General features: G+C 37.4%; 2 protein-coding genes across 8 annotated transcripts in view; one reads left to right on the top strand and one right to left on the bottom strand.

Annotated features, from left to right (window-relative positions):
• Positions 1-1,102: 1,102 nt before the first annotated feature.
• On the bottom strand, positions 1,103-3,830 carry polr2h (RNA polymerase II, I and III subunit H). 2 transcript variants are annotated; one of them, XM_047375407.1, is made up of 6 exons: positions 3,642-3,830; positions 3,277-3,364; positions 2,754-2,837; positions 1,866-1,959; positions 1,680-1,763; positions 1,103-1,493 (listed from the first exon to the last, which is right to left on the bottom strand). In XM_047375407.1, exons 2-6 carry the CDS (start codon positions 3,347-3,349, stop codon positions 1,376-1,378), a joined length of 453 nt encoding a protein of 150 aa, XP_047231363.1. In that variant the 5' UTR covers positions 3,350-3,364; positions 3,642-3,830; the 3' UTR covers positions 1,103-1,375. The 2 variants fall into 2 exon arrangements, with proteins under 2 accessions (XP_047231363.1, XP_047231362.1); XM_047375406.1 differs by having other exon boundaries at positions 3,277-3,360.
• A 346-nt stretch (positions 3,831-4,176) lies between these two features.
• Positions 4,177-26,356, top strand: part of LOC124874267 (lisH domain-containing protein ARMC9) — a 38,817-nt gene continuing 16,637 nt past the window's right edge. For 2 of the 6 annotated variants that reach the window (XM_047375549.1, XM_047375547.1), the window contains exons 1-23: positions 4,177-4,359; positions 4,670-4,837; positions 5,009-5,134; positions 5,367-5,537; positions 5,957-6,112; positions 6,237-6,329; positions 8,031-8,055; positions 8,699-8,856; positions 9,131-9,229; positions 12,046-12,081; positions 13,408-13,442; positions 13,525-13,636; positions 14,053-14,142; positions 14,377-14,430; positions 15,530-15,620; positions 16,133-16,256; positions 17,093-17,232; positions 17,612-17,688; positions 18,096-18,170; positions 18,540-18,630; positions 18,883-18,935; positions 19,391-19,489; positions 25,218-25,333. In XM_047375549.1, the coding sequence (XP_047231505.1) occupies positions 4,763-4,837; positions 5,009-5,134; positions 5,367-5,537; positions 5,957-6,112; positions 6,237-6,329; positions 8,031-8,055; positions 8,699-8,856; positions 9,131-9,229; positions 12,046-12,081; positions 13,408-13,442; positions 13,525-13,636; positions 14,053-14,142; positions 14,377-14,430; positions 15,530-15,620; positions 16,133-16,256; positions 17,093-17,232; positions 17,612-17,688; positions 18,096-18,170; positions 18,540-18,630; positions 18,883-18,935; positions 19,391-19,489; positions 25,218-25,333 (2,096 nt within the window). In that variant the 5' untranslated portion in view covers positions 4,177-4,359; positions 4,670-4,762. The remainder of the gene's footprint in view (positions 4,360-4,669; positions 4,838-5,008; positions 5,135-5,366; positions 5,538-5,956; positions 6,113-6,236; positions 6,330-8,030; positions 8,056-8,698; positions 8,857-9,130; positions 9,230-12,045; positions 12,082-13,407; positions 13,443-13,524; positions 13,637-14,052; positions 14,143-14,376; positions 14,431-15,529; positions 15,621-16,132; positions 16,257-17,092; positions 17,233-17,611; positions 17,689-18,095; positions 18,171-18,539; positions 18,631-18,882; positions 18,936-19,390; positions 19,490-25,217; positions 25,334-26,356) is intronic. The other 4 variants (XM_047375548.1, XM_047375550.1, XM_047375551.1 and 1 more) reach the window with 4 other exon arrangements.

The following is a 26,356-nucleotide window of genomic DNA, read 5'->3' as shown; positions in this document are numbered from 1 at the left end:
CCATATTCACCTCCACATTCACTTCTAGTCGATGGATTTTCATCTCCAAAACAGCCAATTTCTGTAAAGGTTTGTCAAAGTCCTCTGTGGTGAAGGAAGGCATTTTGTGCTGATTAGCTGGTGTCAACCTGTCCTGCTTTCGAGTTCAATTATAAAAGCATCAAAGTCCTTTAAAAAAATTTAAAAATAAAATAATAATAATAATCCTTGGGAGTTGCTGGTAAGTTGTTTTAGTCTAATATTTCCATAATTTTGGCTAAGAGATAAAAAGTTAGGAGTAAAAGAATGCAAGCAAGCAGGAAGCTTAGGAGAAAAGCGTCTGAGCAGGCAGGATTAGGTAAATTAGGTAGGCAGGCAAATTAGGTAGGTTGCAAAGAATGAACAAAAACAGCAAAAACACGAGAGATGAAAGAAGGGTATAAGGAAGAAAGAAAGGAAAGAAGGGCATGAGGGGAGGATTGAAGGACACAATGAAGGGAAAAGGAAATACATAAAGAAAAAGACATGAAGACAAAGTAAAAGCACAGAATGGGAATGAGGGAGAGAAATAAAGGACACAAAAGGATAGAATGAATGAAGAATGGAAGGAAAAAATGAAGGAATAAGCATGGAGATAAGAGAAAAAGGTAAAAAAGGACAAGGAAGCACAAAATTTAGAACATTAGGAAAGAAAGGAGGCAGGACACATGAAAATACAGAAAGAAAATGAATGTTTATAAGGACAAAATTGGGGTAGGATACAAACAAGGGACGGAGGGAGGAAGCAATGACAACAGAAGAAAAATGGCACAAGGAGGTAAGGAAGAATACAAGGAAGAAGGGAAATGAGGAAAGGACAGAAAAAAAGAACAGGAGAGACATAGACTACAGAAGGAATGACAAAAAGGTTTATACAAGGAATGACATAAAAAAGAAAGGGTAGAAGGAAAGATCCAACATTCAAACGATGGGACTGATAGTGTCTGGAAATACAAAATCATTCCATATTCTATCCAGAGCTAAAAAACAAAATCGAAATCAAATCCCATACCAGACTGCAAAGAAACCCTGGTAAATAGACACCAAACCAGAATATAAAAATATTACCCAGGTTGATCATCTGTTGACCATTGTTTTTATAAAATATTTATTTACAAATGTTTGAAAATGAGATGGCAACAGGTCTTTTTTGTCAGTCTTCAGTCTGACTTACAGCTCCGTAGAAGTATTTTTTATGAATTAACACAAATAAAAAAAATTTCTAAAATATTTTCTCAGTAGAATCCATGTTCTACGTCTGTAAATCATGAATTTACAGAAATATGTGAATTTCACCATGACTTCAAAGACGGCTAACGATAGCTGACAGTGGGTGGGTGGGCAAGAAGAATGGTGTTCAGAAGGCCAGCTTTTTCATAAGAAGGTAGACCCTGGAGTCTACTTCAAAGCCGTGAAGGTTGTTGGCGTCTCCCTGCAGCCTCATAAGCAGGCCTCCATAAGACACATAGGCAGAGCTGAAATAAGCACATCAGTGGAAGTAGGTTAAAACAGTAACTTTTTTTATTGCAGTCAAATTAGTTGAAATTGTGCCATATTGTCATGTGCCGTTCATACTTTGTATTATAGATACTGAAGTACACTTTAAAATGACTTGTTAATTTCCCGACCAGACATTTCTACTGTATTATCAGTTTACTTACAGACGTGTCGCTGCTTCTGTTGAAGTTTCGTCACCTTCAATCTTGTAAACCTTTCCATACATCACATACTCAAACTGGTCTGCTCTACAAAATCAAATGTAACAGTGAGTCTGAACCTCAGCAAAAAGCATGGTGTTGCAATATTTTATTAATATGTAGAAATGTATGCGGTGCAAAATGTCCTACCGAGACGGTCGATCATCCTGAGGGTTGTACTCTCCATCATCTGGTGTTCCATCCTCATATAACGTGCTGGCAATTACCAGTCTGAACTTGTCACCTTAATAAAATAGACAATGACATCAGCTGATAATGACATTATAGTGTTGACAGATAGCTTGGTGTATAAAAAGTACACTCAAAACAGTTCCTAAGCTTTGTGTTTAGCCAGATACAATTATTTCTAAATGTGTGCGGCCCCGGGGCCATTTACGTCCCCTGGACTGATTTTGTGTGGTCCCCAACTCCAATTCAATAACGATATAAACTTGGCCTGTTTGCACTGGTGGTTGATGCACATGGAGACATTTCATTTTTAATCAGGGCAATATTATTACTGACCATTTTAAATCTTCTTTCAAGGGAAAAATTTAAAATACAACACATCTGTCCAGTGACTTCTACTCAAAAGCATACTTTGGTTCATCCAAATCTGCTTTTAATTTATTACACTTGGATAAATAAAAACAAATATGACTCAAAAGTGTGACACAAATCCTGTTCTTATTGCCCAGAATTGAGTAAAAAAATTATTTTTTCCAATTTTCAATTGAGCCCAAATTTGCAAACTGAATGCCTTTCTTTTATTGAGGGAGCATGCAATAACGCTTTTTGAGTTTTGGATCTACAATAATTTACACATTCCTTAACTAAAAAAAAAAAAGTTGACTACTTAATTTTTTTTTTAAATATCGCATGCTTAATTTATTGTTGAGCTGGTTAAAAAAAAATCCCATTTAAGTTTTTGTGATAATAGTTTTTTTTATTATATTTTTTTGGCTCAAGAGTACTTTTGACTTGAAAACTTTGGCCCACATGTCAAAAGGTTTGGACACCCCTGAGTTAACGTCTTACCAAGATCAACAGGGTATATCTGAATGTTCACATCCAAGATGAGGTCCATCTTGAAAGATTCACTTTCACAATGTAGTCGTGACACTAAAAAAAAAAAGAAGAAAAATAATAGAAAAACAACATTCAAGTGCTACAATAAAATTACTCTAGCAACAAGATAACCAGAGTGTAAATATGTTTGGTGAGCCACACTTTCAAACATTATCCAGAGCTTGCCGTCTCAGTTTTCTAGAGGATTTAGATTTTTTGCCTTTAGAAAGTAGGTGCTCCAATAGATTTTCCACCCAGTCCTCACTCTTGACCCTTTTATTGCTTTTTATTTTGTTGTTTTGTTTATTCAGACCACCAGTGAATGGGTTTAATGCTATAACAGCTTGGTTTAGACAAACATATGGAAGCCCCCGAAATCAAACCAGAGTTAAGATCAACAAATCCAAGAAACATGTAAATAACTGAAGGGTGTTGGCCTTATTCTGTGCTTTTGTTTCATATAAGTGTAGGTTTTTAATCTCATCAATCCTACCTCTGTCAAACTTCTTCCCATCTGGATCGATGTCTTTTACATCAAATATATCTTCAAACAGAATTCCAGCCATCTCGTTGTAGTCTGACTTTGTAAAAGAGATCAAATAAATAAAATTAAAGTAATGATTTTAGGACGTCTGGTAGAAGATTTTGTGCACAAATAACAGGACACACACAACACAACATTGTTTTATAAACCATATAGAACGTGGCAGAAATACATTCACAGAAATGCATAGAGGGTCTAAAAATGTTCATTCCAGGTTTTTGGTGTTTGTTGCCATATAACCACAACTTTTGCTCTCGTGTTCAAGCTACATGCTAATCTTAGCACGAGGTTCGCATCATTTTTTTCATACTTACCGCAAACGATGTTCTTAAAACAGGTTATAAACTAAATAAAGCCACGGCCACTCGGTTCTGTTAAAAGGCACCAAGTGTTGAGTATTAGCGCCGAATTTTTTAATTACGTATGATTTCATTCATTACTATCTAAACCATAATATACCGCGGAGGAACCATGTGCTCAACCTTCGACACGAAAAACTACCACTTCCGGGTAAGAAAAATTAAAAGAAAAGAAGAAGACTGGTGTTTAAAATGACAAATGACATTGCATATTACAAATAAGCCATCACGTTTAGAGATATTAATAAAATATTGACAAATATGAATTAACCTTAAATACTGAAAATAATCTTTGCAGTTTGGCATTATAAGTTACGTTCTAAGTTAAATAAATTGTACAAAATAAATACATAAAAACGTTCACAGAATTTAGGTATATTTTCATGTTTGTTCTGTTTTAATGAATATCTTCCTTTTTGGGATAAAACAGAAAAATATTTATGTGGTTGTATACGACATTCGCCTCCACTTTCCGGCTCCATTTGGTTGCTAAGTATTTTTGGCGTCCTGTGTGTGTACAGTTGCTAGCTAATTGTTAGCTGACTGAAATTTAAGAAAAAAGAGGGCGAACGAAGCCCTGTTAAAGATGTATTTTCTAAGATTTAGTTACGGATAAACGGACAATATAAGGATGTCTAAACGGACTAACTCGAGCAAACAATGGGCCAATGAGGTATGGATGGCGCTGATTAGCTAGCTTATACAATCTGTTTAAGTTGATGTTTAAAGAAATTTACATTAGCTTCATCACAGAAGTAAAAATGAGATGAGATGTAGCGAAGATTGTCTGGCGTATTTGCAACTCTGCTTAACATCGAGAGCGACGGAACGAAAATACAAATACAGATAATACACATAAATGCTGAAATGCCTGATTGATGGAATCAAACATTTCTTATTTGATGTACACTGACTATCTATTCTTTGTGTGTGTCTTTGCTCTGACATCGATATAATGATAACAAATTGCCCTGTCTTGGCAGCCTCCAACAATGCTCATTTGATTTCCATACATGACTGAATGAAATCAGAAATCTTTCCTGTCACTTTGGGTTTTGAACGATTCTGATATTCACATGAGTTCCAGGAAGCCAGCCAAGATGGGGGACATCTTGGCAACTGAAGCTGATCTTCTTGGGATGATCAAAGAGGTAACACATTTTTGCAGTACACACTGATGTAAACCGAAATTCACATTTCTGTCTGCAAACCATTCATACGATCTGCAGAGACATGTTTGGTATGTGTATGTGTTGTTTGTTGTACAAGAAAGTTCATTGGAGCTTTTTTTTTTTTTTTTTTTTAATGTTCTTATTTTATAGTACCTGAAGTTTGAAGACTTTGAAGAAACTGTTCAAGCTTTTGACAAAGAGTGCAAAACCAAAGGCAAGCTTGTCTCAAAGCCACGTGGAAGTTCTCTCAGAGACTCAAAGACTCGTGTCATCCAGGTAAATGATCCAGTAATAAAATAGCTAATGACACTTTTTTTCTTTTATGGTAGTTTATCAGCTGTAGCGGTAAAGACCATTACTAAACAGCAAGGGTGGTAAGAGGTAGGACATAAATGCGAAATGTGCGATATGCAATTTAAAATGCACACAAACTTTTTATCCCCTGAGTTCTTGTTTTTTATTTTTTTTTTATTTTAAGTGTCCTTCCTTTTAAATGTGACTTTTTCAGGAAGATCTTCTGAGCTCCTTCAATGATGGAGATCAAAAAGTGTTCTTTGAACTATGGGCAGAGAACATTCCCTCCGAGGTAAAAGACTCAGATGCTGAAGCACAAAACCTGGAGTTCTACCTTCATATCCACTTTACCATCTACCCACTGAGGATGCATCCGAGTAGACAAGTATGTAGATTCATTTTTTAAATAATAGTTTTTAGTTTTTGGAAAGAAGAAATTAATAAATGTATTACATAATGTGCAACGTGTCCACAAGGTGGCGCCACATGCTCTTTTTCAAGCAAACCCCTTTGAAAAGGCACTGTAAAACTTTCCTAACTTCCTGCACATGTTTATTGTATTGGACTCTATGATTTTGATTAGTTAAACTATAATTAAATTGCTGTCAGGTTATTTAGAAACTCATAAGCTGTAGCTAAAGTTTCTTCCATGCTTTTAAATACTTTATTCAGTATTTGTAACCAAAGTGTAAACATTCATTTACATAATAGGAACTGGTTTTAAATTACGTGATTAGCTTGTGTGACATTTAGCTGGTAACATCAAATAAATAATGTTACTGACAAACCAGAATCTCTCTGCAGGACCGAGCTGAATTTGAGGAGAGGATTTCCCTTTTCAAGCAGTACCTTGAAACCCGGGGAGCAGCGTTGAGCCAGACCACTGAGTTTCTGCCTTATTACGCTTTGCCTTTTGTTCCAAACCCCACCATTCACCCCTGCTTCAAAGATCTCTTTCAGGTGCTCAAACTGCTCTAAAAGGCATCTCTTTTTTTATATATATGTATTTTTTTTGCACATAACCACCATTACCCACCAAATGCCTGTCTAATCTTTCTTCAATATGTCTATTTTGTGTGATTAGGATTCCTGGATACCACAGTTGAAGGACAAGTTGGAGAAGTTCTTATCAGTGACCATAAAATCATCTAAGATTCCAAGGCTGTTGACTTTATATGTATCCTTTTTCTGTGCCTCCCCTACATGTCCTTTCTGAGAAAATTGTCACAGTGCAGAGGCGGGTTTCTTCCTGTGTTGCTTTCATAAGAATAGCAAAAGTTGTGGGCAAGCATGCAAATCTAACAGCGTTCTGGTAAAATGTTTCTCTGCCATTAGTTACATACAATTCTACCAAAGCTTAATAGCAAGAGTTCAAAAAATTTTCTTTTAACTTTTATTTTAGGGGATTAATTTGAACATGTGGCTATGGTTTCATGGTTCATTTTGGGGGGATTCCTCTGACAGAGTGTGAACCCTTGGTTTCGGTGTGGACAGTTTAAAACTTTAGCTAGATCGTAGCCTGTGATGTGATTAAACTAAACAACACTGGATGGCATTTTTAATTTATTTATTACACAGCGAAGCCTAACTGTTTAACATGATGAAATAATGAAAATCAGATTAACAGTCTTAATTAAAAAAAACACCTTTCTTGCTTGCAAAATTTGTAATGTAAACATTGCTACAGATTTGTTTGCAAAGGTGATTATTGCAACATTTAATTTCATAGTTAAATAATTTCACATTTCACAGTAAAAATACAACTGCAACCCAGCTGTTTACTGTGGTTTGTAGAGCTTAGGACTACAGGTAGGCGATTTTAAGTGATTTAGGGATGGTGAACTCAGACTCAAACAGCCATTGTTATTTTATTTTTTGCATTAGTTGTGATTCATAAAGAAGTATTCTGTAGGCTAACAAACAACTAATGATTTTGTATCATTATTAACAGGTAGAAGGAAAGGATGTGGAAAATAAACCAATGCCCACAAAAAAAAATGGTGAATGACCTTTAGAAAACATGGATATATAGTGCTTTAGACCATTCAAAATACACTGATAAATCCATATTACAAGGAAGTGATACAGTATACAGTAAAATATCAAAGAACGGGCTGTTGAAAAAGTACTATAAGTTTGAATTTGCAAAAAAGTCATTTCAAAAGTCTAGAAACCTTTAGAGGACTAAGTGAACATTTACGGAACAAGAGGTAGTGTTTATAAACTGTAATAAACAAAGGAATGTTGCCATCTACAAACCTCGCATCATGCCTTATCTTTTACTCTTGAATTTGTTCTCACTTTGCTTTTTTATGTTATATATTTATGTCCCATGTCATGGAAATTAACAAGTAAGAAAATTGTCGGCCTAATGTCTTATTTACACTGAACTGTCAAAGTAAACTTTTATTCAGGTAATGACTTTAAAATATCTAGAGTGCTTTACAAGAGGAGAAAAAACTCTGTAAATGCAGACAATATGATAAATAATGAACCAACAGCATTTTTATGTTTTGTTTACATGTTTCCTACAGTAATAGGTTCTTATAGATGCACTGGATTAGACCTGTTTTTGTCCCCAAAAGGGTGTTGGTTATATGCAGCTGTTTAAAAGGTAATGTAAACTTAGCAAATATTGAATCTGTTCTTGCATATTTTCTTTCAACAAGTCATATGGACTAAATACTGTATGCATGTCCCCGATGGGTTTTGCCATCTCAAACAGAATGTTCCATACATTTGTTTGTCTTTTGTCATCTTTAGCTTGAGCTAGATATATCTACTTTTAGCTTGATTGTATGTATTTACTTCAAGATAAAACACAGTTTAGTTTCTTGATTAGCATTCACGTATACAATCTTTAACAAACATAATGCAGAAGGAGGGTGGAAGGACTACTAAAGGTGTGTATTTACTTCACGTAATATGTCTTGTTAAGGTTTGAGCGATATTCTTCTGTTTGTGGAAAGATGTCCACTATTGACTGTATATAATAACTGTTTGGCAGGTAATACAGTTTTGAATGGATAGTGAGCTTGCCTAACCTTCCATGTTTAATGGAGCTTTATATAAGTGAGGTTTCTTTTCTCATGTACAGTAAAATATTAACAGGTATGTTATGTTTTGTGTTATATTTCAGTGATGTTAATCATATGAGTATATGTTGGATTAGTGGAGTTAGCATTTTAGCTCCTCAGTCTATGATTTAAAGGCAACAAAGCCGTCTATAGCCACACCTTCTCATTCTATATTTGCTTAAGTATTATGAATTGAAAGGTGGAGAATATTTGAGGCCTGTGCTAATATTAGCTGTGGACATTCAGTACCATTACTGCTTCAAATGTTTGTAATGAGAGATTTAAAAAGGTAATAACTTCAGTACAATGCCTAATCGTAAAATATTTAGTGCCAACAATTGTTTGATTTAAACAAATATTCATCAAATGCTTTTTTTCCCATTTATAATAATATATTTCAGATATAATAATAAAATGTTTGTTTGACCTTGGGGCTAACTTTCTGCAACCTGTTTGTGTGACCGCACAGAAGCCATGCAGCAGTTACAGCTTCAGCTGGCTGAGTCGGAGCGACGCATCTCCAGCTACGTACGGAAGTGTAACAAGATCAAAGCTGACTACCATAACCTTATTGGAATCACTGCTGAGCTGGTTGACTCTTTAGAGGCCACAGTCAGTGGGAAAATGGTAGGCCTGCTGAATGTTGGTCACATGCATGTTTAAAATATGTGCTGCAAATACAGACTATATTCTGCATATGGGCACACATGATGCTTGGGGTTTCCTTTGTTTTGCATTTGCAAAGTAAAGAGGTGTACGTAAATATTGAAACCTAATACCGATAGACATTTTAGTACGGTCATTTGTGTTTTATTGTATTTATTTTTAACCCCCAACAAGAAAGATAAATCTTCCAATGTGTAGATTTTAAAGTAAAAGGGAACTTCTGTGTTTTTTGCAGATCTCCCCTGAGTATCTTCAGAGTGTGTGTGTTCGCCTATTCAGCAGCCAGATGAGGCAAAGCGGTGTTCAGAGCACGGACTTCATGAGGCCTGGCACTGTAAGCGCCACATACACTCACAGCCATTTCTCATATCTTTTTATCTGTTTAACGTCTTTCATTGATGATCGGAAGTCAAATGGGCGTGGGGTGTCGGGACTCGCGTCACTCAGGGCCGTTCAGACCGACACACTATTTGTAAAAGACTTTTAAAGATTACATACAAATGATATGGCTTACTGCGCACTTCGTCGTCAGCAATAAGCCATGTACAGCAGGATATATCCGGGAAGTGAGGGCCTAGTTTTGCTTTTTTCATCCGGAAAACTTCTTGAAGAGTTGCACATTGAAAATAGCAAGGCAGAGAAAAAAGGAAAAATAATCATCTTTGCCTGTCATTGTAACTCACAAATGGTTAATTACCTTTTAAATTTTAGTTGTCAGTTGTCAGAATATGATAATAAGAAAATCCTCATAGGGTGTGTTGAAGAATTTTATATTTTTGTTAGATCAGGGCACTGTTTCAGATTAGTCTTATTCTAGACTAGCGTTGATGCCAATCCTGCTTTGGCTCTGATTATGAAAACCAAACACATGAGCTGTTTGTCAGTTCTAAACATTGTTTTGCTCTGATGCTCTTTTTGGTTCAAGTTTCTGTTGATGATCACGTCACAACTAAGTATTATGTGTCCGCAATTGACAAAATTAATTGACAGATTTTTCTTAGTTGTAATGTATGAGGGCCCATAAACACATATTGGTGACATCAGAAATATATAGTTGATGCTGGCTTGTTGTGGGCTTTCTCTCACTTTAAAGACATTTTTATCACAACCATGGAAGCTAAACTTTAACCACCCTGTTATCTTTGGTGTCAGTTTGACGTTTAACATCATTCAATGTTTTGACATCATTTTTTGGCTTCATATTTAAAGACTTTTCCTAATTCAATTGGGAAATATGGGTAAACATATTATTTATATAGCTGTAGAAAACATATAAGACATATCAATATTATAAGCACACGTTTTGGATGATATTGAAGTCACTGCAACATCAAATTTCCTAATGTTTAAAAGACTTTTGGGCAATGGCGCTATGTAACCATAACTATAGCAGCACGAGAACCATTGATAGAAAAGATTTTCTGTAAATGAGGTGTTGTCAAACTCTTTGACCACGAAGTTTGACATAAAGGAGAACGTGTCTGTGTCAGAGGACAACATGGAGGAAGACCCTGATAATGAGGCATCCTCCTCTGATGACACCCTCAGTGTTTACCCTCTTGCGCTATCTTAACTTCCAGCAAACACTTTGCAAAAATGGAAAGTTATTGAGGTCTGTCTCCTCACGTCCACAACAAAGTAGACGTAGTACTCTAACGTCATTAAAATGGTTCCAGGGCCTACCAGATATGCTGTCAACCACGTCCAAGACATAAAATCGACATTTGAGCTGTTCAAAACACCATTAACTGAAAAGGATATAGTTGAGATGACAAATTTAGAGGTTAGGTGCATGTATGGAGATAGTTGGAATGAAGTGGATGGACCTCACTTACAAGCCTACATTGGGTTACTCATTTTGGCAGGAGAGTACAAGTCAAAAGGTAAAGCAACAACAAGTCTTTGAATTGCTGATACTGGAAGGGCAATATTTCAATCAACCGTGTCTCTAAATGAATTCCATGTTTTCTTGCTTGTCATACACTTTGGTGACAGAGGAACAAGGCAGGGCCGATGAGAGCATGAGAAGCTAGCAGCAATTGTGTTTGTTTTTCCTGGGGTCAAATTAGCCCGGAATTTAAAACTCGTTACTTGTGATAACAGAAATAGCTTTTCATTCCAAAAGTCAAATATCACAAAAATATGCGATAATATAAATCCATTAGAATAACAAAAATATTTATTTTACCTATTTTAGTTAAATCTGTGAGATTTTATGGTGATCTCCATATTTCTCCATAGTCAAACTGACCCCAAAGATAAAAGATGTTAGTACATTTGAAGGTAACAGGATGGTTAGAAAGTAATGAAGTGTTCAGAATATTTAAAGTTAAACTTAATATTGCCAACAACCAACTTAGAACAAAACCAGCACATTTGTCTCCTCAAGGCTGCTACTCTCAACTTGCTAAAGCTGTTGTTTCGCCTGGCAGGTAGAACAACATGATGGTTGTTGTTCCAAGTGTTAGGAGTTTTATTTCATAAAGCATTAGTGCAGATCCAAACCAAAGTAATCACATCATAACTAATCAGCCGAGGCAGCAAAGCAGCCCCCAGAAAGCCCGTGTCACACTGGCACTATCAGATATTTTTTCTTAGGAATGTTAATTAAACTTTAATTAACTTAATTAAGTTGAATTCTACCCCAGCTCTGAGTAATTGGTGCTCATTAACACTCATCTTGCCTTAATACCAGTTTTCTGATTGAGAAGCCGTGCTTAATATACAGGTGCATCTCAATAATTTAGAAAATTACTGAAAAATAAATTTGTTTCAGTGACTCGGTTCACTAAGTTAAACACTTTATATAGATTAATTACACACAGACGGATGTTTTTAAGTCTTTATTTCTGTCCGTTACGACTTCCCGCTTACAGCTAATGACAACATTTAAGATTAGAAGATTACATCAGACCAATAAAAACATAATAAAAAGACTTAATGTACTCACTTCTCAGACTGCTTACCCCTTCTATAAACCATTAAAAAACAGTGTGTATCCTCATAGTGATGCTTGCAGTCAGAGGTCTTTGACGTGCTGTTGAATTCCTCCTGTGAAATCTTATATTTGTAAGGTTTGAACTGAACAACCTTATTTATTGAGTGTGTGTGTGTGTGTTTTCTTTGTGTGTGATACTTTTGTCCACAAAGGGATATTACTCTATGAGTCCCTATGATGATGGCTATGTAAGTTTCATGTTTTCATGTCTTCTTTTTGTCATCCCTTCTGTCCCCACCTTGCATCTTGCTTGTATCTCCCCCTCCAACATTATAAGAATGTTTCTGCCTTCCATCAACATGTATGCATTTCTTTGCCTGACCTTGTACTCATTCAATTTTCCATGACATATTGTTTTCTGCTTTCCGCTAGATTGCCCCAGTTATAAAAGACGTATGTCTCTATTTGTCCGCATAATGATCCTTTTTGTTAGGTTAGTTACGAAGCCAAACAGGAGTGTTTTTCAGGGTATACCTCGTTATTACATCCAGTTTTTTCCAAGGATTACAGTTGTTACTGCCACTCATCTGTTGTCTCTCTGTTAAAGCCATCAGTTTCAGTTTTACACTCTCATGTGTCGTGGTAAAGTTTTGTAATATGTTAAATAAACACCATGAGAAGAGTAGCCGACACAAAGTACATTTCTGCCATGATCAGGTTGTAAAATAGGTTGTCTTAAATTACAGTCAGGTTACAAGACGCAACAGGGGCAGCTTATAATAAACGATTCAGCATTAATGACACCGAGTTTCAAAATTGATCCATTATCCAGGTCAAATTGTCAGAGCAGAAAGATGCATGCAGTTAAAGACTGTATAGCCAGAATGATTATTTATGTGGCATTTAAAGGGTGTTGAACTGGATCACTTTAATTTATTTATTTACATTTAAAATATGAATAATTGTTTTTCAGCTGTGAATTTTTAAGTCAGAAGAAACTTTTATTAGGTCCTTCTAGGGAAAGTATTTCCACTTATTCCTCAACAATCCTCTAATATATCACTAGATCTCATTTCTTTTGGAGACCCTAATGCAAGAAACTAGAAAACAGAAAAATAGTTATTTCAGAGTTTCAATTTCATAAACCGTTTCATCCCATTTCCACAGACACCTACAGTATGTTTCCTTGTCTTGAGCTGTATTGTGTTTGTTTTCGTCCAAAGTCTGTTCATTATACTCTATTATACAATTGAACTGAGATGTAACAGCTGTAAGGATGCTACCCCATCTGTTTGGTGATGGTTCTTTGCCTGGATACTGCATGGACAATATTACCAAAGAGCCTTGCACTGTGTATGTTTGGCTGTAGCATGATGAATGGATGTATTACAGCATACTAACAACATAGGTGGAGGAAAATACTCCTAAGTAGTATTAAAACTAAGATTACAGGAATAATTTAAACATTTGCATGTGTTCTGTACTGTGTTAACAAAAATGATTACTAATAGGTTCTAAAACAATAAATATATACTTAAGGTCATGTTTTGTTTTTTATTTACTTCCTGTTTAAGGCCTCTTCTATGTTACGGGCATCCATTGCACCACAGTAAGTGTTTAATCATATTTCTTTGTGCAGTTTATTTAATTACATCCTAAAATGTAAAAACAGTTTTTTCATTAATCTATAGGAAACCAAAAGAGGTGCCAATGCTGCCTTCTCTGGACTATGAGAAGCTGAGGAAAGACTTGGTTGACGGCTCGGACAGACTGAGGTGTCTCCTCCTGCAGGCGCTGCGCTGGGTAGGAGGAGCTCTCAAAAGCATGGATCCATGCTTCTTTACTTGGGTGTTTGTTGCTGTTCACGGTGGATGTAACCCTCTATCCATCAAATGATTTAAATCCTTTACCTTTGTCTTTATCCACAGCAATTGTATAATTACTGAAGATGCTAACATCTAAGCCATGTCAGCCTTCACCTTAGTCTAGCCTTTATGAATTATTGCAAATCATCAGCATACAGCGATATCTCCACTAAAACTATCCCCTTGGTAGAAGTGTGGACAAGCCTGTCTCTAAAAATGCATATTTATTTTTCTCCTATTAAGCACCTAGAGTAGCATATGAGCCTTAGTAACAGCTAAAATAAACATAGCATCATATTTATAATAGTTATTGAAGACCTTTTGATGGTTAATTGTTGAATTCTGTTCATGTAGAGACTCACCCGCTCACTTCCTGGTGAACAGAGAGACACAGTCCTTCAAGCCTACATCAGTAACGACCTGCTAGAGCGCTACAGTACGAAGGTGGGCCAGCAGTTTCAGTGGAAATGCTTAAATAGGATAAAAATCCTGTCACAAAGATGTAAGATTAAAACAAAGCTTATTTGCTTTCCTTTGTGTATGAACACACACTGATATCATGGAAGTATTTGAAGTGAGGTGTGGAAAGTTACAAAATGCTAGATAAAAATAGGGGTGGGTGACAAAAGTATATCACAATGTCAGTCAGTCAGTCATTTTCTTCCGCTTCTTCCATAGTGGATCGCAGGGAAGCTGGTGTCCATCTCCAGCAGTCTATGGGCGGGAGGCAGGGTACACTCTGGACACGTTGCCAGTCCATCGCAGGGCAAAACGGACACACGCAGAACAAACAACCATGCACACACCCGTTCATACCTAAGAGCAATTTAGAGAAACCAATCAACCTAACAGTCATGTTTTTGGACTGTGGGAGGAAGCCGGAGTACCCGGAGAAAACACACGCATGCACGGGGAGAACATGCAAACTCCATGCAGAAAGACCCTGGGAGTCGAAACCCAGGACCCTCTTGCTCTATCTCTTAAAGATAAAAAACATAAAAGGTCTTAACTTAGTGCACATATCATTTCTAGCTATTTTCTAATCACTTTGCACAATTTTGCCAACTTGTGTTAAGCACAATTGACATTTAAGAAATATATTTCCATTTTTAGACATGAAATGCACTGCATCTCAAACTGTTTTGTCTAACGCAAAACAATTTTTTGTAATTTTAAAACTAAACAAAACAACTCCACTCATGTAAAATTCACGCTTGCACTATTAGACAGGTAAAAGTAGGAACATTTTGTATCACAGTTGTGTACAAAACATCACAGTTATCAGTTTAACTTGCCGTTAATATTGGTTGCATTAGTAGTTGTAATATTTTTAATAACTTCACCAGACTCTCACCCACATGCATTTTTTGTTAAATAAAATCCAGCAGGGATTGAGTTACAGCTTGCAATCTGAACACACAATGTACCCAGTGTTCAGACTGTGTTCAGACTGTTTCTACCGGAATAAGGCTTTTATTTGGAAGGTTTGCCATACTACCACTGTAAAAAGAGGCATAGACCATCTGTCCTGTTGTTTCCCTCTATACATAGTGAGGATTAAACCTACTTAAAAAGCTTACCTTGAAGCCAAACAAACTCAAAACAAAAGCACAATACTGCAGGAAGGTGATCATATACCGATGCACTCATGCAAACGTTTACTGACCATTTGAACCTATAGATAAATGCAAATGTTTTAAAAATCTTGCAGATCGTTTGGAAATTGTTGATTTAAGAGAAAAAAAAAACTAGTTCAATATCAGCCAGTTTACATCTAACTTGAAGCTTATTGTGCCTTTTTAAACTGCTCTGTCATTTTCCTTTGTCTTAGAGAACCGTGCTTCATTTGATGAAATCAGCAAACGAGGTTGTCCGTCAATACTTGGCTCGTCTCATCAATGCATTTGCTTCCCTTGCAGAGGGTACGTTCCTTTGGTTTTGCATGCTCTTTTCTTGGTAAGATGAGTCATAGCCTCGTTAAGCTTACTTATGGAAACCTAGATTGATTGAAGACCTCAGGACTGAAGCCACTAATGATACTCTGCAGCAGAATGTGAATGACAAAGAAAGGCTGGAGTAAGTTTTCAGGCTCTGTCATAGAGAAACGTTTAAGGTTTAACATCTGAAACATCTTGTATTGAGTGGTAAAAAATTTGATCCAGCCAAATCAGACTGCTGAGAGATATATCATTACTATGACTCATGGCTCTTTTCAGGTTTTATAAAAAACATACGGTTTATCTGGATTTTGTATTGTTTCTGAGGGTGTAAAGAGTTTGTTGTTTAAATTGAATAGTATTTTTTCCATTTTAAAACCACTACTTGTAATTAAGATAAACTATATGTATTTTTATATTTTGTGGAGAATCTTAAAAATATTGAAGATTACTTAAGTTCTTCTTCTTTTTATCCTCTGCTGTATTCATGATCACAGGCCGGATTTACCTCTCCCAAATTCCCATTCTTCTGAAACTTCTGACAGAGACACTCAGGAAGGAGGACAAGGACTCCCTGACACGGGAAAATGTTCTGGTTGCCCTGCAGAAACTCAGTCTTAGGTAAAACGTTCAGTTTTCTTTTAGAAGGTCACACCATAATAAAGGTTCTGTTTTGATGTAACCACGAACCCGTATTATGGATCAGTTCTTTCCCTCATACAACTCGATCAGTGGGGATGGTGTACAACTCGCATAAATCACCTGAACAATATGCACAAGACGATATGCATCATCATCCTCATGCAGGCTATTTAAATCCATTCTCTGCTTTAAATTTAAGCTAAATTGTGCGTGGTACTCAACATGTTATCTGTCTGTGAATCTGCTAAATGCATCTTTCAGATTAGACAGACAATGGAGGATCATCCAATGTCTGTCCTCTGTCCGTGTTTTGTTTAATATCACAATTTCACATTTCTTCTGTAATCCGTATTTCCCCTTACAGTTTGTAGCGGGTGCGGGGTTGTGACTGCATCCTGAGGTGGATCAGGGGCTTAACATTGATGGATTAGCTTCAACCCCCCCCCTTTGGTTAACTGCAGATTTATTACAACAGTCTTAATGTTACATTGCTTCTATAAGGAAATAATGTTTTACTTGTACAAATTAGTACAGTACTAGACTTTTGTCTTATTTTGTCTTTAAATGTATCATTAGCATAATACTAGAGGCCAACACTGAAAAAAACACAAAATAAACTTTATTTGAAATAAGCACATAAGCATCTTTAATACCAGCTGCTAATAATTTAAATAAAACACTGAAAAACAGAACAACAATAACGCCAGTCTAAACCAGAATGTAGAAAATCTCAGACGGAGTGTGTTTTTTACTTGAATATAGAATTTAGGCTCTGTTGATAAGAATCAATAATTGTGGATGGGTGCTCCTGTTAGGAGAAGCCAGCAGACAGCCATGATCGCGGATGATCTTATTGGCTGGCTTGTGGATGAGCTGCAGGACTGGGACTGCCTCAGTGACTACATCCTGGAGTATTCTGCAGCTCTGCTTATGAACTTGTGTCTGCGTACCAAAGGTAAGAGAATAAAGTAATTTTAACTACATATTTGTAGTTTTACCGTAGGAAACAATACTTGCTTCTAGTCTCGTTGCCACAGTTTAGATGTTAATCTTAATAAGCTCTAAAGTTTTAAACAGTAATCCGGCATTGTGCATCTTCACTATGGCACGAAATTATTTTCTGTCTTCAACTTTTATTTAAACCTGGTCAGACAATTTCATCAAAAATCATAATTAATTAAGAATTAAGAAAGTGATTATGCTTGATGGATTTGTTTTCTCCTCAGACTACTACAAAACAAATAAGTCTTTGTTACATACAGGTACAAAAAAAAAACAGTTGTGATGCAAGATTCAAAAGAATCTGTGTGATTTGGATGACTCTCCGTTTGTAGGAAAAAGGAAATGTGCAGAAAACGCCAAGCATGTGCTCAAAGTTCTGACTGACCTCCTCGGACATGAGAACCATGAGGTGAGGTGATTTACACATCTGTCAACCCATTTACATAGATGGCAATGCGCAGTGCATGTACGTTGCACACACAGCACTTTAATGTGCAGCACACACAACTAATTATCTGTTGCTTTATAGTGTTAATAAATAAATATATACAGTTGTCCTTGCCACCAGTAGATTTGTTGAACCCAATTGTTAGTACATCAGAATTCATGCCTAACTAAACCTAACTTCAATGAAGTCATGATGTAGAAGCTTGTTGAATGTTTCCTACTTATTTCTTATTTTATTCCACACAAAATTTTATCCTCATTTTCTGTTAAATATTTCTAGATTTCCATTAGCCATCAAGTGAAATTCCCTGAAGATCTCTAAGACTCTCTAAGATTTTGTGTTTGTTGGTGTCGCTGTGCCTTCCTCAGATTCGGCCGTATGTGAATGGAGCTCTTTACAGTATCCTGTGTATTCCCTCCGTGCGACAGGAAGCAAAAGAGATGGTAAGATAGCTGAAACACCATCATGTGTTTGGAGAAAACAGTGCTCCCTTATCGCCATACAATAACAGTGTGTTAATTGTAATGTATGTGCAAAATTTGGGCTTTAAAATGTATGGAAATGAAAATATAAGAAAATATTTTTACAGGGTAAGAGTTGGACCACACTAATAGGTTAATATTTCTCACATTTCAGCACCGTCAGACACACTTACAATTCCTGTTAGCACCATTAAAATACAGCTATGAAATGCCACAGATGTAACAACATAGCCAAATATTGGTTCATACTTGCTCTCTTTCCTAATTTCTGCATCTTAAGCTTCCATTAACTGTGTTGTTCCCCTTTGACTCTGCTGTAATTGTGTTCAGAGCATCGAGGAGATTCTTCGCTGTTACAACAAAGAGGAAAACCCGGACCTCAACAGACAGATTGAGTTCATCATTAAGCAGCTAAACTCAGGTTAGTTAGTGAAGTCACTTTTGCTTTACATACCAGCAGTTCTGAACAAAGTCAGCTTTTCATGATCAGTGTTGATTGGCTTTTATCTTGTGTAAATGTCATCCCTATATATTGACACTTTTTAACCTTTATTATAAAATTATGCACATACATCCATACATACATACATTAATACATATATTTAAGTTTGTTTATTTTTATTGTTGTAGCAATAGAGGAACATTTTTAATCATTGCGCTGTTTGGTACCCAGGTGATGAAGAGGGATCAGAATCAGATGATGAGGAAGAAGATGACGACAATGACGTAAGGCCTTTTTTTCACTTATTGCATCCTTCATTTATCCAAGCAAAATTCTTATTGAGAGTAAAATATTTGGGTATTTTTTTTTTTTAAGAGACCTAATCAACAAGGCAGAATACATAACCTTTGTTTTTCACTGTATGATACTTACTCAGACTAAACCTTTCCTGTTTTATGTCAGTTAGGATCATTAGGATGTGTCGTGCAACCTCAATACACAGGTGTACGCCACAGATAGAGTGGTTTCTAGCACTGTCTTAGTGTTAAGCATATAGACATGTTCAGGGTAATAAGTTGTGAATTGTCACAAAGTAATTTTTAGAAGAACAATCTTATATGGTTGTGTTAAATGGGAAAACTGTCATCTGAACATTGCATAAGTGATTTATATTAATTACATTACACTGTTTTTTTAACTACAGTTACTGTGATGTCTGATTCGTTATAAATTGTTACAGGAGGATTTAATGGAAATAGAACTTGATAAAGAGGAGGTTCTTCAACCACAGCAAAGAGAGCTGTCTGGGGAGACTCTGCTGACCACTGAGTATCTTGGGGTAGGAAAATGGTGCACACTAATTTTAAGCTAAATATGCTACTTTTTTCCTATAGCTTTGTGTCAGCCTATGTCTAATGCACAGCATTTAGTGTTGGAGTTTATTCATTATATTGCTGCCCACCTCAGGGCAGTTTAAGATACATCACCACCATCATCTGTGTGCTACTGGGACATTCGGCTGTTTGTCTGAGCCACTCTATGCTTCCAAGCTCTTTAATAAACAAGAAAAACTACATATATAAGCATCTACATTTCTTTAATCATATAGGGAGATCCAAATTTCAACATTTTATTTGAACTTTGTTTTCTTTAACAGAAATGTCCTTCCTCAACCATGTTGTAAATTATGATAAATGGCCTGCACTTGTATAGCACAAGTCCCCAAATACCCCAAAGCGCTTTACACTTTAATCAGTCATCCACGCATTCATGCACACATTCACACACTGACAGTGGTGCGCTACATTGTAGCCACACCTGCCCTGGGGCAGACTGACAGACGTGAGGCTGCCATACAATCTGCACCACCGTGCCTTCTGGCTACCATCAGCAGGCAAGGCGAGTGAAGTGTCTTGCCTAAGGACAATCGACTGAGGCAGACAGAGTGGGGGTTCGAACCGGCAACCTGCCGGTTAGAGGACGAACCCCTACAAACCCCAGCGACATCGCCCCAGTAACACTGCTGTTAACAGGTGTTAACACTAGTAAATAACATCAGTAGCCACAACTCTTAACTGGACGTCGATATACATATTTTTATGGCCATTTCAGATGGCCAGCCATTGTCCTCATTTATGCCAGTAATGATTTTGACTTATGGGCTGCTCGGTGGCGCAGTTGGTAGCACTGTTGCCTTGCAGCAAGAAGGTCCTGGGTTCGATTCCCGGCCGGGGGTCTTTCTGCATGGAGTTTGCATGTTCTCCCCATGCATGCGTGGGTTCTCACCGGGTACTCCGGCTTCCTCCCAAAGACATGCCTGTTAGGTTAATTGGTAACTCTAAATTGCCCTTAGGTGTATGAATCAGTGTGTGCATGTTTGTTTGTGTGTTGCCCTGCGATGGACTGGCGACCTGTCCAGGGTGTACCCCACCTCTCGCCCATAGACTGCTGGAGATAGGCACCCGTGACCCTCTATGGAATAAGCGGTAGAAAATGACTGACTGATTTTAACTTTTTTGACTCGTGTGTCCTGTCCAGGTTTAGCCTAAACAACTTTTCTAACTATATTGGCACATCGTTGAAGCAGTAAAAAGGATTCTTTTCAAAGAAATTCTTAGGAGCGAGGAAGGTCTTTGTCCTTTATTCTGAAGATGTGTTCAGAGTAAATGTGTTTTTTCAGATCATTTAATTGACATTTTAAGCCTGAACATTTTTAATGAACCATTAGCTCAACCTGTTGGCAGGTTACTTATTACATGGCATAACATGTTTGTTTTTGTTTTTAGCCCATAGATCCCTCTTGGTCAACATCCTTATTCAAATGAATAGTCTTTAATTCCTACATTTGAACATCTTTCTGAACACAGTGTTCCTAATAATAGAAACAGTTTTTCTGGCACAAATTGTACAGGACATAGATTCTGTGTCTTAAAGTACATCTGCAATGATACTAAAGGCGTGTTTCCACTTCAAAAAGAGGCAAACTACAGCGGCTGCATCTTCTTTTGGGGAACATCACATCAACTTCATTTATTAAACACCTGCTAATGTTACATTTTTCCTAGAAATCTGTAAGTAATTCAGTTTTGTTTCATACTGTAACAACTGGAAATGTATCAGAAGACTGGAGAACATCCTGTTCTAATCCTGGTCATAGATCCAGTTCATCCTTCTTCTGATACAAATGGAAGTAAATGTAATGTCGTAGTTGGTTTCTGTGAAATTTATCTCAAGCTTGTTACATTTACACCTTTTGGATTAACTTAAAGTTACAGGATGAAAAAGTTAGGTTTTTTTGTTGCTGTTGCTGAAAACAAATCTGCGTGGTAACACTCCTGGGCCCCGTTACAGGAAGCTGGGTTAACAAGCTCCGAGTAGAAAGCACAAACCCTGAGTTGACCTACTCCGCACTGTCATACCCAGGGTTTTCGGTTTCAGAACATGGGGTAACGCTTGGGATTCTCAACTCTGAGTCAAAGTCGCCTGGAGTTAAGCACGGGTAAATAAGAAGCTCTCATCAATGGAAGGCAGATAACACGATTCACCATGGCAATAGAAGGAAATAAGAAGCCTTGAAGTGCGTATATACACCGATGGAATTTGAAATATTAATGACGACATATGAAGAACATGAGCACATATTTAAGAGGACAAGCAATAATGTTGCTGCTGCAACAACAGTGAAAGTTAAAAGAATTTAAGTTAAGAGACAGAGAATTAACAGGTGTTAACACTAGTAAATAACATCAGTAGCCACAACTCTTAACTGGACGTCGATATACATATTTTTATGGCCATTTCAGATGGCCAGCCATTGTCCTCATTTATGCCTCATTTATGCCTCATTTATGCCAGTAAATGTCTCTTTAAGTTAAGAGACAGAGAATTAAAAAAGACAGAGAATTAAAAAAATAATAAAGTGTTTGTGTGCAATAAATGTGTGTCTAGGTGCAACCCAGCTGGCACAAAAAGGACGTTGTAGCAAATCAATATGAAATATAAAATTTTTGTTAAATCAGGTAAGGTCAAGTTGTTCTGTTTAACCTTTACCAGCTGAATTACACAGCATTAACTGGCTATATTCAACATATGCAATTAATGATGTGGCTCAGTAGGAAGAGTAGTTGTCTTGCAATCGGAAGGTTGTGGGTTCAATTCCAGCTTCCTCCTGCTGTATGTCAATGTGCCCCTGGGCAAAGCACTTAACCTCAAGTTGCCTACCGATCTGCGTATCGGTGTATGAATGTGTGAGCGTTAGTGAGTGCGATTGGGTGAATGTGGCTCTAGTGTAAAGCGGTTTGTATGACTGGAAAGGCACTATATAAAATTCAGTCCATTTACCACTTAAAGGTTGACTCATGTCAATATGAAAATAGAGTAGACACACAAATGAAATTTAGATATTTTCTGTACCTAAAGCTCCCTGTGAAACAGCTGCACAAGATGTACTTACAAAAAAAAAAACATAGAAACATGTGGAGTCAGAAAGGAAGGCCTAAAAGTGCAACTGCAGAAAACACAGATTGAAATACACCTGAAACCCAGAAATGTATGAATATATACAGGTCCTTCTCAAAATATTAGCATATTGTGATAAAGTTCATTATTTTCCATAATGTCATGATGAAAATTTAACATTCATATATTTTAGATTCATTGCACACTAACTGAAATATTTCAGGTCTTTTATTGTCTTAATACGGATGATTTTGGCATACAGCTCATGAAAACCTAAAATTCCTATCTCACAAAATTAGCATATCATTAAAAGGGTCTCTAAACGAGCTATGAACCTAATCATCTGAATCAACGAGTTAACTCTAAACACCTGCAAAAGATTCCTGGGACCTTTAAAACTCCCAGCCTGGTTCATCACTCAAAACCCCAATCATGGGTAAGACTGCCGACCTGACTGCTGTCCAGAAGGCCACTATTGACACCCTCAAGCAAGAGGGTAAGACACAGAAATACATTTCTGAACGAATAGGCTGTTCCCAGAGTGCTGTATCAAGGCACCTCAGTGGGAAGTCTGTGGGAAGGAAAAAGTGTGGCAGAAAACGCTGCACAACGAGAAGAGGTGACCGGACCCTGAGGAAGATTGTGGAGAAGGGCCGATTCCAGACCTTGGGGGACCTGCGGAAGCAGTGGACTGAGTCTGGAGTAGAAACATCCAGAGCCACCGTGCACAGGCGTGTGCAGGAAATGGGCTACAGGTGCCGCATTCCCCAGACCTGGGCTACAGAGAAGCAGCACTGGACTGTTGCTCAGTGGTCCAAAGTACTTTTTTCGGATGAAAGTAAATTCTGCATGTCATTCGGAAATCAAGGTGCCAGAGTCTGGAGGAAGACTGGGGAGAAGGAAATGCCAAAATGCCAGAAGTCCAGTGTCAAGTACCCACAGTCAGTGATGGTCTGGGGTGCCGTGTCAGCTGCTGGTGTTGGTCCACTGTGTTTTATGAAGGGCAGGGTCAATGCAGCTAGCTATCAGGAGATTTTGGAGCACTTCATGCTTCCATCTGCTGAAAAGCTTTATGGAGATGAAGATTTCATTTTTCAGCACGACCTGGCACCTGCTCACAGTGCCAAAACCACTGGTAAATGGTTTACTGACTATGGTATCACTGTGCTCAATTGGCCTGCCAACTCTCCTGACCTGAACCCCATAGAGAATTTGTGGGATATTGTGAAGAGAACGTTGAGAGACTCAAGACCCAACACTCTGGATGAGCTAAAGGCCGCTATCGAAGCATCCTGGGCCTCCATAAGACCTCAGCAGTGCCACAGGCTGATTGCCTCCATGCTATGCCGCATTGAAGCAGTCATTTCTGCCAAAGGATTCCCAACAAAGTATTGAGTGCATAACTGTACATGATTATTTGAAAGTTGACGTTTTTTGTATTAAAAACACTTTTCTTTTATTGGTCGGATGAAATATGCTAATTTTGTGAGATAGGAATTTTGGGTTTTCATGAGCTGTATGCCAAAATCATCTGTATTAAGACAATAAAAGACCGGAAATATTTCAGTTAGTGTGCAATGAATCTAAAATATATGAATGTTAAATTTTCATCATGACATTATGGAAAATAATGAACTTTATCACAATATGCTAATATTTTGAGAAGGACCTGTAATGCTTGAAGTCTCAAAATGTGATACAGATTAAATTACTGCTTTCATTGATACCTGTAGTTCTGTGACATTCTTCTTTTATTACTTAGCTACTTCTAAATATCCAAGGGGCTCCTGTTTAAAATACAATGTAACTAACCTAAGCTATTTGTGTCTGATGATAATAAAATAAAATAAAACTAAATAAAATAAAATAAAATAAAGTTTCAGTGCAACCTCCGTCGGGGATCACACCTCGGTGTCCTGCGTGACTGGTTAGGACACGAACCACTCTGCTAAGGAGGAAAATCTGACTCCACTGAATGTTTGTGGTTGATATCATGGGCACCTCTGCCATACACTAACAGTGTGTCACCTATGTTATACAAAAAAAACCAGAACTAAGAATATTATTGAGATAAATTATTGACTGTGGCGAAAAATAATAACGCTCAAAAATATATTCATCCAGAAAATGATAAGACATCTAATCGGGGTTTAATCCCCATCTCCTGACGAAGATTTCTGGGAAGTTGTTGCGCTCAAACGTCTCCAGGCTACTCCAGAAAAGGTCGCACCATTTCTGACATCTTCCTTGTGTCAGGTGTAAGCGAAAACGTAAACCAAACCCAGGGTTGGTTCAATATGTCCTGCTACCGAGAAGGGTTAGTTGTAGGGGTAACTTGACTCAGGGTAACGGCTACCTGGCTTTCTGAAACCGCACATACTTACCCCAGAACTTACTCTGAGTTCTCACTAACCCTGCTTTCTGAAACAAGGCCCAGAAAGGTACTCAGAATGAGCGAGTCGGGCATCACTCTCAGTGTCAGCAGCAAACAATATTACATAAGCAGAACAATGAAAACATGCCTTTAGTCCTCAAATTAATAAAGATGTAAAACTAAGGTAAAGTGTTTTGCACATGGCCCTTATTTACTTTCTGTTTTTATGCTGTAGATCATGACAAACATGATGAAGGTGAAGAGGAAGTCAACACCTCTTCCACACCCAAACATTGATGAGCCCTTACAACGGCCTGTCACCCCTAGCTCTCATCGAAACGCAAGCACAGGGTAAATTCAGTGTTCAATGTCATGAAGTCCATTCTTCATAAGTTTATTGTCTTTTTTTTAAAGTTTTTGTTTAAACGAAACAGCACTAATAATTTTTATGTGGTTTCAAATGTTATTTTAAGTGTATAATTTGGTGAAGTTACCTGACTTCTGGGCCTTTTTTTTTTTACAGAACCCAGTCAGTTTACAATCAGTAATTCAATTCAATTCAGTTTTATTTATATAGCGCCAATTCACAACACATGTTGTCTCAAGGCACTTCACAACAGTCAGGTACATACATTCCAATTAATCCTAACAATTGAACAGTGCAGTCGGAGTTAGCTTTTTATTCAAATTGGATAAAAAGTTTTTCTATCTAAGGAAACCCAGCAGATTGCATCCAGTCAGTGACTTGCAGCATTCCCTCCTCCTGGATGAGCATGTGGAGACAGTGGACAGTCACTGGCGTTGACTTTGCAGCAATCCCTCATACTGAGCATGCATGTAGCGACAGTGGAGAGGAAAAACTCCCTTTTAACAGGAAGAAACCTCCAGCAGAACCAGGCTCAGTGTGAGCGGCCATCTGCCACGACTAACTGGGGTTTGAGAGAACAGAGCAGAGACACAAAGAGAACAAAGAAGCACTGATCCAGAAGTTTCTATGGGAAGGAAAAGTAAATGTTAATGGATGTAGCTCCTTTAGTTGTTTCACCTAGAAAGAAAGAACAGATAAACTCTGAGCCAGTTTTCAAGGTTAGAGTCTGAAAGAGAGCACATATAATTAGTTACAGTTAAGCTCAGTCAATCGCCATGTCTAGGAGAGAGAAAGGGTTAAACACTAAAAGACAGGGCTATGTGGATCATCGATAGAGGGTGAGCATTAAGTTGTTGCCAGCAGAAGCTCGGACGATTCCCCTCTCCAGAAAAGTGTCACAGGTAGACACAGAGCCAGGCCAGGTGTAGCTTCTAGGAAGAGAAAAGAGAGAACATCAAGTTAAAAGCTGAAATAAGAGCAAATAATGCAAAATTGGAGAGTAGTGT

The sequence above is a fragment of the Girardinichthys multiradiatus genome, chromosome 9, assembly GCF_021462225.1.
Source record: "Girardinichthys multiradiatus isolate DD_20200921_A chromosome 9, DD_fGirMul_XY1, whole genome shotgun sequence".
Taxonomy (NCBI): Eukaryota; Metazoa; Chordata; class Actinopteri; order Cyprinodontiformes; family Goodeidae; genus Girardinichthys; species Girardinichthys multiradiatus.
The sequence above is the reverse complement of the archived record's forward strand: the minus strand, read 5'-3'. Positions and strand labels throughout refer to the sequence as shown.

Bases quoted from the DNA above. Each gene is read 5' to 3' on its own strand.
- polr2h (XM_047375407.1), bottom strand. From the start codon at position 3,349: ATGGCTGGAATTCTGTTTGAAGATATATTTGATGTAAAAGACATCGAT. The intron at 1,764-1,865 runs GTAGGACATTTT...TTGATTTTGTAG, and splicing joins CAGGATGATCGACCGTCTCG to AGCAGACCAGTTTGAGTATG. The intron at 1,494-1,679 runs GTAAGTAAACTG...TGCTTATTTCAG, and splicing joins ACAGAAGCAGCGACACGTCT to CTCTGCCTATGTGTCTTATG.